The sequence below is a fragment of the Artibeus jamaicensis genome, unplaced genomic scaffold (genome assembly GCF_021234435.1).
Source record: "Artibeus jamaicensis isolate MK-2021 breed Jamaican fruit bat unplaced genomic scaffold, CSHL_Jam_final contig_923, whole genome shotgun sequence".
Classification (NCBI taxonomy): domain Eukaryota; kingdom Metazoa; phylum Chordata; class Mammalia; order Chiroptera; family Phyllostomidae; genus Artibeus; species Artibeus jamaicensis.
In genome coordinates this window covers 2517230-2530076 of record NW_026522014.1, presented here as the reverse complement: position 1 = coordinate 2530076, position 12847 = coordinate 2517230, and the positions used below count along the sequence as shown (strand labels likewise).

General features: G+C 36.5%; 1 protein-coding gene across 2 annotated transcripts in view; it reads right to left on the bottom strand.

Annotated features, from left to right (window-relative positions):
• The window catches only part of VPS50 (VPS50 subunit of EARP/GARPII complex), a 115476-nt gene that overhangs the window by 64425 nt on the left and 38204 nt on the right, over window positions 1-12847 (bottom strand). For both annotated transcript variants that reach the window (XM_053655064.1, XM_037163006.2), the window contains exons 10-12: window positions 10426-10468; window positions 9000-9098; window positions 7376-7516 (exon numbers count right to left, since the gene is read on the bottom strand). In XM_053655064.1, the coding sequence (XP_053511039.1) occupies window positions 7376-7516; window positions 9000-9098; window positions 10426-10468 (283 nt within the window). The remainder of the gene's footprint in view (window positions 1-7375; window positions 7517-8999; window positions 9099-10425; window positions 10469-12847) is intronic.

Sequence of the window (12847 nt, the reverse complement as noted above, 5' to 3'; positions counted from 1 at the left end):
GATGAAGGAACGGTTCAGGGGAAAACATTAGTATTCCCCACAGAACTGCCTGAATGGATGGAAAAATCTCCACAGATTCCCCTCTCTCTTATACAAGGGAATACAACAGCCAGGGTAATATAATTGTTAACCATAAGGGAAAACATGCCAAGTTGTGTCAATTACCCTGGTATGAACAACTTAAAGTGATCAGAACCACCATGGTGTACCAGAAATAAGAAAAACAAGTTACACGTTTGTTTGAGTGATCAAAAGGTGGTGGAATTGTTAGATACTTATATTTCAGGTTCATTGATTAGCATAATTCCAATGAAGTTGTACAAAATAATTTCTTGACCAGAGAACAAAGTTCACTCTAATGAAATAGTCCCTGAATGTTTATAAGTTGTTGAAGTAACAGCCCCACCTTTACCTTGAATAAGAATATATATCAATTAGACAGGCAAAGAAATAACAAAAGCTGGCTAGTTATTACAAACTAAACACAGAGAAACAGTTACTAAGGAGTCAAAGTTTATAGTAGACAGAGAAACATTTTAGACAGAAAAGGACAGATAAGTTAGACATCACAAAGGCCTTATAATAAATTTCCTATTACCTCTACTCAGTCTAGCGTATCCTTTTGCCCCATGACAAATTCTGAGAAATTTTAATATACAATAAGATATTCAAATTCTGTACATACAGCTATTTTTAATTGTCTGATTTATGGCTCTCCTGGTCAAAATAATCTTTGTTTATTATAACTGAATCTACGGGAACTTTCATATTTTTCCTGGTTACCTTTGTATTGATTTTTTCTGCTTAACTGATCATGCTATACACCTGCAAATGTTATTCGCTACCTAAAATGAAAATATAAAAACCTGCTTGTACTTGCAATAAACAGAACAGAGCTTCACTGTCCTCTGAGGCGTGTTGTCGTCTGTTACCCATCAACAACGCCTTACCCACCTTCGGGACCCCTGGACCCTGCTGGTCCGTGGCATAAAAATACACACCAAATTTAAGCAAAGTCAAAAAGATTGAAAGATAAAAGGCTAATTTGTTTAAAATGCTTATTTTAATATTAGCAGTTACTCTTAGCTGTGGGATTTTCGGGATCTTCGGGGCGGGTATACCCGGATTCCACAGCAGCCATCTGTTAAGAAGAGCTAGCCCCTCCCAGGGGAAAAACCTTGCTCACTGGCAGACTGCTAGCCCTCCCACTGGAATCCTGTTCATTCCTCCCTGCACCTTTTTTGTTCTACTTTCAGTTTGGCTCTGTCTTGCTGGAGTTTTTGGTTTATTTGCTTTTTTCTTCTTTCTTTCTTTACTCCCATCCTGCATCTTACCCCTGCTGAGAAGACAGCAACACAAGGAGAGTCAGGGGTGTCAGAGACTGCCTACAGGTGCAGCCAACCCAGTCACTGTCCTGGGAGACAGACTGGCACTTGCCCTCACAGGAGAGCCATGGAAAACACCCTACTGGCATCTACCTACGGGCAGACCCAAAAGCTGGGCTCTGGAGGCCTACTAGGGCACTGCCCTGCCAAGTACGGGGGGGGAATTCTGGACAGGTGCAGACTAGTGGCTCAGGGAAGGGGGAACACACCCACCATCTCCCCTGAAGTCTGCAAGGCACCTGCCATAGGAGACCCAAGTTCCACACCCCGTTTCCACCAGAAGCCCTCTCAGAAACAGCCGGGTCTGCAACTAGTCTAAGACTGACAACAGGCTGGCAGAAAGAGAGAGGCAGAGGAGGATCTTGTGGTGACATAAGACATTTGCTGACACACCCCTGGATCCAGTGTTGATAAAGGCCAGCTTTGCAGAACAGCCTATCCTGGGAGCAGCAAAGCCCCAAGGAAGCAGCCACAAGCTGTGCATCAACTGTAGCTTCAAAAAAGCTGCCGAGGGCCAGACTTGGGCAGCACCTGACCTTGGCATACACCAGACTCAGAAGTCACGAGTCGCATTCAAAGGAAGAAATCAGAAGGCAAGAACCAAACTCCGATCCACTTGGTTCTTTTTTTCACTATTTTTGCTATGTTTTCTTTTTCATAGCCTTTTATTACTTTTTATCTATATTTTTCTTATATTCTTAGTGTTCTATTTTTTCTTTTATACCTCTTATTTTACTCTCCCCTTTGATTACTCACTGTTCCTTTCTTCTTACCTTTTATTATTACTTTTTCTCTTTCTGTGTTCCTTCTCCCTGTTTTTCTCTTTTAATTCATCACTAATATTAGCACTCTTCCCTTTTCTCCTATGTTAATCACTTTTCTTTCTTTTGATCTTCTCACATTCTTTTTTCTTTCCCCCTTTCTCTACTATTCCATTTCTGTTTCTGCTTTTATCATTCTTTGTTCTTTTGTAGTTGATATTGCTGTTGTGGTTGGGGCAGGGAGTTTGCTTGTCTTGGTGGTGTTTTTGTGTTACTTTGCTTTGTTCTGCTCCCACCTACACAACGACATTCAAGACGGAGTAGGGGTTGAGCCTCTCAGCCAGCCAGCCAGCTGGAGAAGAGTTCCCACCAACGAACAGGCCAAAAACAATCAGGACCCAAATGCGACAGGCAAGTCCACATAACCCACACAAAGAGCATTCCTAGAGCATCCAGATCAGGAGATCAAGGAGTCTGCACCACTGGGCCCCACAGGATTCCTACCTCATTTGGCCAATCCACAAGATAGTCAAAGTAAATCAATCTAATGCGATGAAACTAACACAAAGAAACAACTAAAATGGGAAACACAGAAACAACCCCCAAACAAAATATGGAGGAATCTCCAGAAAAAGAGCTAAATGAAATCACAGCAAACAATTTAGCAGACATACAGTTTGAAGTAACGTTGTAAGGATACTCAAGGAGCTTAGTGAGAACTACAAAGAATTTAGTGGAAACTACATCAGCATGGCAAAGGCCATAGAATCTATGAGTAAGAACCACAGGGAAATGAAGAATGCAATATCTGAAATGAATACACTTGAAGGAAATAAAAGCATGTTACTTGAAACACAGGACTGAATCAGTGAGTTGGAAGACAAGGTCGGAAAAAAACACCCAGTCAGAGCAACAAAGTAAAAATGTCCTAAAAAGAATGATGACAGTTTAAAGGAGCTTTGGGACAACATGAAGCATAACAATGTTCACATCATAGGGATACCAGAAGAAGAAGAAAGGGAGTAAGGGCTAAAAAACCTGCTTGAAAAAATAATGACAGAAAACTTCCCTAATGTGGTGAAGAAAAAAGTCACACAAGTTCAGGAAACACAGAGGATCCCAATCAAGATGAACCCAAAGAGGCCCACCCCAAGACACATCATAATTAAAATGGCAAAATTTAAAAACAAAGAGAGAATCATAAAAGCAGCAAGGGAGAATAGCCAGTAACAAACAAGGGAGGTCCAATAAGGCTATCAGCTGATGTCTCAACAGAAACACTGTAAGCCAAAAGGGACTAACACGAAATATTCTAAGTATTGAAAAGCAAGAAACTGCAACCAACAATACTCTATCCAGCAAGGCTCTCATTATAAATGCAAAAAGAAATAAAGAGCTTCCCAGATTAAAAAAGAAGATAAAAGAGCACATCTCCACCAAACCAACACTGCAAGAAATGCTAAAGGGACTCCTTTAAGAGGAACAGAGAGAGAGTAAAACACAAGCACAAAGGAAAACAAATGTCAATGAATAAGTACCTATCAATAATAACCTTAAATGTAAATGGAATAAATGCTCCAATCAAGGCGAAGCAAAAAACCTGAACAGACAAATAACAACTAGTTAACTTGAAGCAGTAATCAAAAAACTCCTGGCACACAAAAGCCCTGGACCAGATGGCTTCACAGGAGAATTTTACCAAACATTCGAGGAAGAATTAATACATATCCTTCTCAAACTATTCCAAAAAAATTCAAGAAGAGGGAATACTCCCAAACTCTTTTTAAAAGGCCAGTGTTATCCTAATTCCAAAACCAGGTAAAGACAGAACAAAGAAAGAACATTATAGGCCAATATATCTGAAGAACACGTATGTTAAAATCCTCAACAAAATATCAGCAAAGCAAATCCAGCAATACATTAAAAAGATCATACACAATAATCAAGTTGGATTTAATTCAGGGATGCAAGAATGGTACAATATTCACAAATCAATAAACATAACACATCATACAAACAAAATGAAAGACAAAAACCACATAATCATATCAATAGAGGCTGAAAAATCATTTGATAAAATCTAGCACCCACTTATGATAGAAACACTCAGCAAAGTGGGAATAGAGGGAGCATACCTCAATATAATAAAGGACATATACAAGAAACCTACTTGCCAACATCATACTCAATGAGCAAAAACCAAAAGCATCCCCATTAAGGTCAGAGACAAGACAAGCTTGTCTGCTTTCACCGCTCTTATTTAACACAGTACTAGAAATACTTACTAGCCACAGTGATAAGAGAAGAAGAAGAAGAAATAAAAAGCATCTAACTTAGAAAGGAGGAAGTAAAACTGTCATTATTTGCAGATGACATGATAGAGTCCACAGAAAACCCAATGGCCTCCACCAAAAAACTCCACTGGTACTGGCATAAAAACAGACACATAGAACAGAATAGAAAGCCCAGAAATAAACAAATGTCTTTATGGTCATTTAATATTTAACAAAATGGGCACAAACACACAACACAGTAAAGACAGTCTCTTCAACAAATGGTGCTGGGAGAACTCGGTGGATACATGCAAAAAAATGAAACTAGACCACCAACTTACACTAAACACCAGAATAAACTCAAAATGGATAAAAGACTTTAAATATAAGTAATGATACCATAAAAGTCCTAGCAGAAAACATAGGCAGTAAAATTTCAGATACCCCACCTAACACAAGGGACATAAAGGAAAAAAATAAACAAATGGGACTGCATCATACTATAAAGCTCCCACATGGCTACAGAAACCATCATCAAAATGAAAAAGGAACCGATTGTATCAGAGAACATATTTTCCAATGATACATCCATCACACAAGGGTTTAATCTCCAAAACATATACTCATACAACTGAACATCAGGAAGACAAATAATACAATTAAAAAATGGACAAAGGACCTGAACAGACACTTCTCTAAGGCGGACAATACAGAGGGCCCACAGACATACAAAAAAATGTTCAACATTACTAGCCATCAGAGAGGTACAAACTAAAAGCACAAAGAGATATCATCTCACATCTACCAAATTAGCTACCTTTAATAAGTCAACAAACAATAAGGGCTGGTGAGGATGTGGAGAAAAGGGAACCCTAATGCACTGTTCATAGGAATGCAGACTGGTTCAGCCACTGTGGAAAACAGTATGGAAATTCCTCAAAGAATTAAAAATGAAACTGCCTGTTGTCCTGGCAATTCCATTGCTGCAAATATGCCCTAAGAATCCTGAAACACCAATTCAAAAGAACCTATGCACCCCAAAGTTCATCACAGTACTATTTACAATAGCCCATGTCCCCACCGGCAGCTGAGTGGATTAAAAAACTATGGTACATTTACACCATGGAATACTACACAACAGGAAAAAAGGAATTCGTAACTTTTGTGACAGCATGGCTGGAACTGGAGACTATCATGTTAATAAGTGAAATAAAATAGTTGATAAAAGACAAATACCATATGACCTCACTTATAAATGAAATCTAATGAACAAAATAAACTATGGAGCAAAATAGAACCAGAGGCATAGAATCGTGGAACAGCCTGACAGCACTAAGAGAGGAGTTATGGGAGGTGGACTGTTTGAAAGAAAGTGAAGGGATCAAAGAACATGCATGAAGGACCCATGGTCATGGACAAGGGTGCACTGATTAACTATGAAAGCCAGGGCGGGCTGGGTGGAGGGGGGCGAAGAGGGGGAAAAAATCGGGAAAACTTAACAGTACAAACAATAAACTATTCAAAAAAAGAAAAAAAATTAATTATGCAACTATCTCACACTTAAAGTTAATCATAAAACTTGTAAAATAAACCTGATTTATGAAGTGATTTTTAAAAGAATTTTTTTAGCTCTATTAACAACCATCCACTGTCATTATTAACTTACTGCTTCATCTACCATATATTATCACATTCTTCTGGAATATTGGTTGTAGCTCAAGCAAGAATATTTCTCCAGTTCACAAAGGACATAACACAAACTTTTGAAAAAAACCTCACTAAAAAATAAAGATTAGCCTAATTTCACATGAACTCCTGGACATAATTATAGTAGAAAATTAATATCTACTTCTTAAAACTGTTATTTTCTGAGTTGACATAAGAGAAAACTCACAAAAGGCTCCAGTGAGAGACCTTGGGCTAGAATTAGAGACTGGCATTAACAATGACCTCCATATTGTCAAATCAAGTAATCAGTACCGTGATACCACTTTATTCAGACTCTCAGAAGCATCTGAGCTAGGTTTACAGTCGATTCTTCTTCTTGACACACTTCCTTCTGTGGACTGTTGTGACACCCCTATCTCCTACTTCTCCTTCTACCCAGCTAGCTGCTCTTCCTCAAGACTCTTCCACTGGTCTCTTCTCCTCTGGCAAACCCCGGGATGTCACAAGGCCCAGGGCCCTTGTGCCTCCTTTGTCTGCACCCTTTGCCCCAACTGTTTTATCTAGTATCATGGCTTTAAATACAATTCTATACTGATGACTCCCAAATCTATAACTTCAACCCTGATTTCCTGAGGTTCTTTTATCCAACTGCCTCTTCAACAAGTCCACTTGAATGTGAATAGGTATCAAACAGAATTTATGAATTTCTACTGCAGACCAGTCTTCCTTGTAAAAGGAAGTAACTCCCCCATTCTCCCAGTGTTCCTCATTCTCTTTTCCTCACACTCTACATCAATCCACAGTAGGACCAATTCTAAAACAGGGGCAACTCAGTTCACTCCTTGCCTATAGACCTACGTTTCTTTCAGAATAAAAATTAAAAAATGGTAACAGTTGCTGACAGAAACAGCATTTATTCACCCAAAGACTGAAAGTGTGTATAAAAACCCAGCAAAGATGATTGCGTAGAAGCATCTCAAAGGCAATCACAGAAGAGAATTAAGAGGCTGAGAAAGAAGGGTGAAGAAAGCTACGAGAGGGCAGAAAGTCCATTTAGAAGCAACTGCACTCCCCAAATCTGCACTACCTCATCAACCTTTACCATCTGCATGACTGTGACGGAATCTTCCAGTTACTCTATGTAAGGAAAAGAATATGGGAGAAAAACATCTTTCGGCAAACGTATTTCTATTTTACTACCATCTTCAAAAAATAGCTACTAATAAAAATGAGATGTGAATTTAAAAACTAAGAGAGGCATATGAACAGCAATTAAGTTACTACATACTGTACAGAGATCCTTATATTGCAGTTTTTGGAATTTTGTATCTGTGTTTTCTGCACATAGTTCCACGTAACCAAGAACAACTTGAAACACAGTATTATGAATGGCTTGAGTGAAGTGCATATGAAGTTGATCCATTGCTGTCTATGGAAAGAAAACATAGAACATAATTTCATGTTATTAAAGGGAATAAATTTCAACATATTTGAAAAACATAGGAAAAAATGTGTACGAATTATAGCTATAGCACAAAGATCATGATTCTTCACAAAATTATAATTGTAATGTTGATTATTTGCAAACAACCTATTAACCACAACATCATACAATTAAATATAAATCTGAATCGTGAACACTACTCTGTTGGACTGTACTTAGGATTGGTACCCACTCTACCCTTTCTCAAACATGTCATACACAATCTCACCTTTGGATCCCCTCTGCCATCATTCCCTCACATTGTTCAGGATGCTTCTCAATGGTCACCTTCTCAGAGAAGCCTTTCTTGACCATCTTACATAAATCAGGACTTCTCATCACTCTATCCACTCACCCCGATATATATTTCTCCAGGGCACTTGTTACCACCTGACATCATACTCACTTATTTCTTTAATGTCTGTCTCCCTCACTAGAAGGTAAGATAAGATACATGAGGGCCTATAGCCAGGTGCCTGAAGAAATGTACAACATAGGTACCAATACATATTTAATGAGTGAAAGGATCCCTCTAATATGGAAAACTAGAAGTTATAGTCATATTTTCGGAAGTCTTTTTAACATGTTCCTCAAAGTTACCAAGTGTCTTCTTTCTTGTATTTTTTGTAGGTAGAGTTTAACATATGAAAACCAATAAAATACATGAAAAAAACAAACTTCCTTACTCAGATTTTAAAATGTAAATAGAGTTTAAGTGATTTGGTGAAGTCTTAAATTTCTTTTTAAGACAAGAGGCCACTGAATGGAAGAAACACTTACATCTATCATGTTTACATGTTAAGATACTGTATAATCCTATACATGCAGAAGGTACAACTAACTTTCAAACCCTAATCGCTTCTTCAAGATTTTTAAGGAAGCCACTGAGCAGTAAAAGTAAGTAAAGCCAGGCATTGAGGGAGTACTGAGGACATTCTGGGGATAAAAGAACCCTCTGAAAACTCTGGTAAGTGCAATGTACCTGATTTACAGACAAAGGTACAGAAGGCGAGAAGCGTACACACCACTCTGAGGTGGGCATGCGGGCTCGCAGTCACGCAGGCCCGTCTCAGAACCATGGAGTTCCACATTAAGAAGTTCTCATTCAGGACCAAAATGTGAAGTAAAAGAGACTACATATCCTCTCTCACTGAATTATCTCACAATATACTTGTTTTAAAACATACATAAAATTGTGAAAATATTAAACCTGACAAACACTTCGGAGTTCAAAATGAATTTTGTAATGTTTCAATCGCACAACACACCCTCTGAGTCTATATGAACAACCATGTTACTACTATGCAGACAGCTAAAAATTTACTTTGTTAAATGAAACTTTAAGGACACATTAATAATATTCAAACATAAGCAATCATGAATATTGATTCCTGATTTTAAAAAAAGCAAACAACCTTTCAAAACTGACCTGTGTTTTTCCAAGAAGTCGATAAGCTTGTTGAACCTTGGTATAATGGTTAATGTCAAAATTCTTGCATATTTTAGAAAGAGCTACATCCAACTGTTCCTACGTAATTAAAAGAGAAGGCAAGAGGCAGTTAAGGAATGATGTTTTCAAGGCAATAAAAAATATCAAGATTAATTTCTCACTTTTAATTAATATCTAAATGCACTTACTACCACTGGACTTAATAGTCAAAAACAAATTTAAATTAAAATTCTCATTTGTTACCAACTATAATCAAGTTTTACTGAAATGTTATTAACATGTTTCTAAAAAGCTATGTCCAGTGTTTCCAGAGACACAAATTCAGTATATTAACTACCAAAGAAATTTTAGTTTTCCACTTTAACTCTATTTCTTCAAATACCTACTAAAATCTTACAATTATATAAACTGAATTTGTAGGACTATTAAAAATAATAAAACAATCCTGTTGTAATCACTGAAAAGTAATTCTCAACAAAACTAAATTGACCTTAAAAGTACATACCTAACTTTATATCTAAATACAAGTTTGTTTATAGAAAAGATTTCATTTTAAAGTAATGATCTTTCTACATACATACAGAAAATATTACATATTGAGAGTGAATAAACACAGAGCTTTCAAAAGAAAGTTCTCATTCAAATATTCAGGTGATTATTTACTCAAAGGATTTTCAAAGTATTTATCTTTATGTTTATCAAATAGTCATTCTTACAATTAGTAAACAACTGCATTTATGATCCAAAATTACTTTCACAAAAAAGGTAATCTGAAAGTTCAGCCTCAATTTTTGTAACTACTCTTATCAGAACAATAAAATATAAGAAACCAAATAATTTGTACTAAATTTATAAAACGAATACCCTGCTTTAAAGATTGCCAAAGAAAGGGATAAACTCAGAAGAAATGCAGGAGGAAAAGCAAGACTTTGTGCTAACAATAACATTATCTTTTCCTTTCCAGTTCTTACATTTTCATGAATTGTATGAAATATAAAAGAGGTTAGGAATTGAGGGATTTCATTAGCTAATAATTTATCTTAAATAAATTAACATGCTAAACTAAAATGTAGTAGATGATAATCAAAAAAGAATTAACATCCAAGTATTGTGGCTATAATTTACATGAGAATGTATATAGCTATGACTAAAAGTTTGGGGATCTTTCGGGATATGGTGACATTTTCAAAAACTGTTTTCAGATCCCACAATTCAGGAAATATTACTGCATTTACAAATAGATCAATGTTAATTGACTGTGCACAGATATTGCAAACGAAAACAACAAAAACAGTACAGTGATCTAGAAACACTGGTTACAACACAAAAGTCAAAACAAGATGTATCTATGCTATTCAAAAACCTCTGAAAAGAAAAGTTAAACTTCTGATGTGATCCTTCTTACCTCAATTTGTTCTAAAGTATCTTGCAGCTTTGAATTAAGTTCACTATTGAATAAAACAGAGAGTTAGATGTGCCCATCTTTAAAAGAGACAAACTAAGTGCTAAATAAATCCATGCTAGCTGAACAATCGATAAATTCACAAATCAACAGTATGAGCAGTAAGTTATCCTGCTGATTCTACAGTAAGACAAGAAAGACAAATAAAAGGAGCCCAGGCTGGTGTGGCTCAGCGGACTGAGCACGGACCTGTGAACCAAAGTGTCCGCAGTTCAATTCCCAATCAGGGTACATGGCTGGGTTGAGGGCCAGGTCCCTGATAGGGGAGGGCGTGCGAGGGGCAAGTACGTATTGATGCTTCTCTCCCTCTCTTTATTCCTTCCTTCCCCTTTACCTAAAATAATTAAATCTTTATTTAAGATCTAAATATAAATCTTTAAAATAAATAAATGAAAGGAAAAGAATTAGAGAGAGATAAGTATCATTACTAACAGCAACAGGATTGTGTGGGTAGTAAATACTAAAGAATCTACAGATAGAAAGCTAAGAATTTAAGAATGAGAAGTTGATACCAAGTTTTAAAGATAAAACATAATATAGATGAAAAGTACAATTTCAAAAATACAATTAATTTCCATATATTAAGAACGAGGAGTTAGACAACAACAAAAAAATACCTGGGAACAAATCTAATAAAAATACATAATATAAAACTGAGCTAAAAGAAGACTTAAATACATCAAAGTATATACCATGTAAAAGACTAAAACTTTTAATATAGTTATGATACCAGTTCTCACATAATGATTTCCTAGAATAACTGAAATTCTGATCAAAATCCAGCAGCATTTTTTTTCATTAAATCTGACAAACAGCTTCTAAAACTTATGTGGAAACTCAAAGGGCTACACAGAGTCGAGAATATCTTGAAGAGCAATGCAGAAGGCCATATTCCAAAACAGGTAAAAGCTTATAGAGTTACAGCAATAAGGCAGTGTCAACATAAAGATAAATGAACAGGTCAACAGAATAAAATAAAAATAAAGGGCAAAATGCCTGGACAGATGCTTCAGAAAGGAGATACCCAATTGGCCAATAAATATAAATAGGCACTCCACAGGCATTCGGGAAAGGCACATTAAAACTACACTAAGACACCACAACAAACAGAATAGCTAAAATAATTTTTAAAAAATTAAAAATGACATCGACAAATGCTGGCAAAATGGAGAACAAATGAAACACTCAATTCAAGGCTGGAGGAAGGGGGAATTGATGCCACCTCTTTGGAAAACTACCATCTACTGAAACTCAACATATACTCTATATCCCAGAAGTCCTAGATATGTATCTAACAGAAATGCATACACAATCCTTACAGCATTATTTGCAATAGGAAAAAATACTGAAGCAACACAATTATTAATGAGCAATTAAATGGATAAAGTATGATAATTATACAATGAAATATTACAGCAATGAAAATATATCACCTAAATTTCAAAAACATAATATTGGACAAAAAAGTCAGATTAAAAAGAGTTTGTACCACATGATTCCATTCATGTAAAGTTTAAAATAGGTAACTCTAAATTTAGTGACAAGTGCCAGAAGAGTGGTTAGTTACCTTGGCAGAATAATGACTGGGATGGGGCACAAAGGAAGTTTCTGGAGTACTAAAAGTGCTCTACTTCTGGGAGGTAATGACACAGCTATGTTCACTTTGTAAAAATTCTTTAGGTTATACACTTGGGATATGTGACTGAATCAAGAGTTAAAAAAAAAAAAACCAGATCTGCTATTTGAATTATAATATCCCATTACTAAAAAGATCTGTGATGTCTAACAAAATAAATACAGAGTGCTTTTTTTTAAAGATAAAAACTTTTTTATTTTTATTTTTATTTTTTTAATTTTTATTTAGTTATTTTTCAAGTACACTTTTTGTCTATTTCTCCCATCCCAGCCCCCCCGCCCCGTCTCCCCCCTCTCTCCCATCCCCCCCCCCCAGTCCTCATCCCTGTGTCTTTCATACTTGTTCCTCAAAATCCCTCCCCATTTTTCCCCTTAAATTCCCTTCTCTCTCCCCTCTGGTCGCTGCCCACTTGTTCTCTATTTCAGTGTCTTTGTTTTTATTCTGTTTGCTTGTTTGTTTTATTGTAGAGTGCTTTTTAAAATAAAACAGAGTAGGCATACATAAAATAGTAAGAACAGGTGAAAGATGTATTCTGGTACACCAGCATAATACCAGGTTCTTTACAACTGCCATCCGATCGTGCACATGACTCTCAGAGTTCAGCACAAAAGTGTATGGGGTCACCGTATACGGTTCAGGGTCCAGATCATCAAAACATGCCAATAGCTCAAGGTGGGGGTGGGGAGGCAAAGAGACAAAAAGTCCTTTTTCTGGCATTAAGTTCTGAGA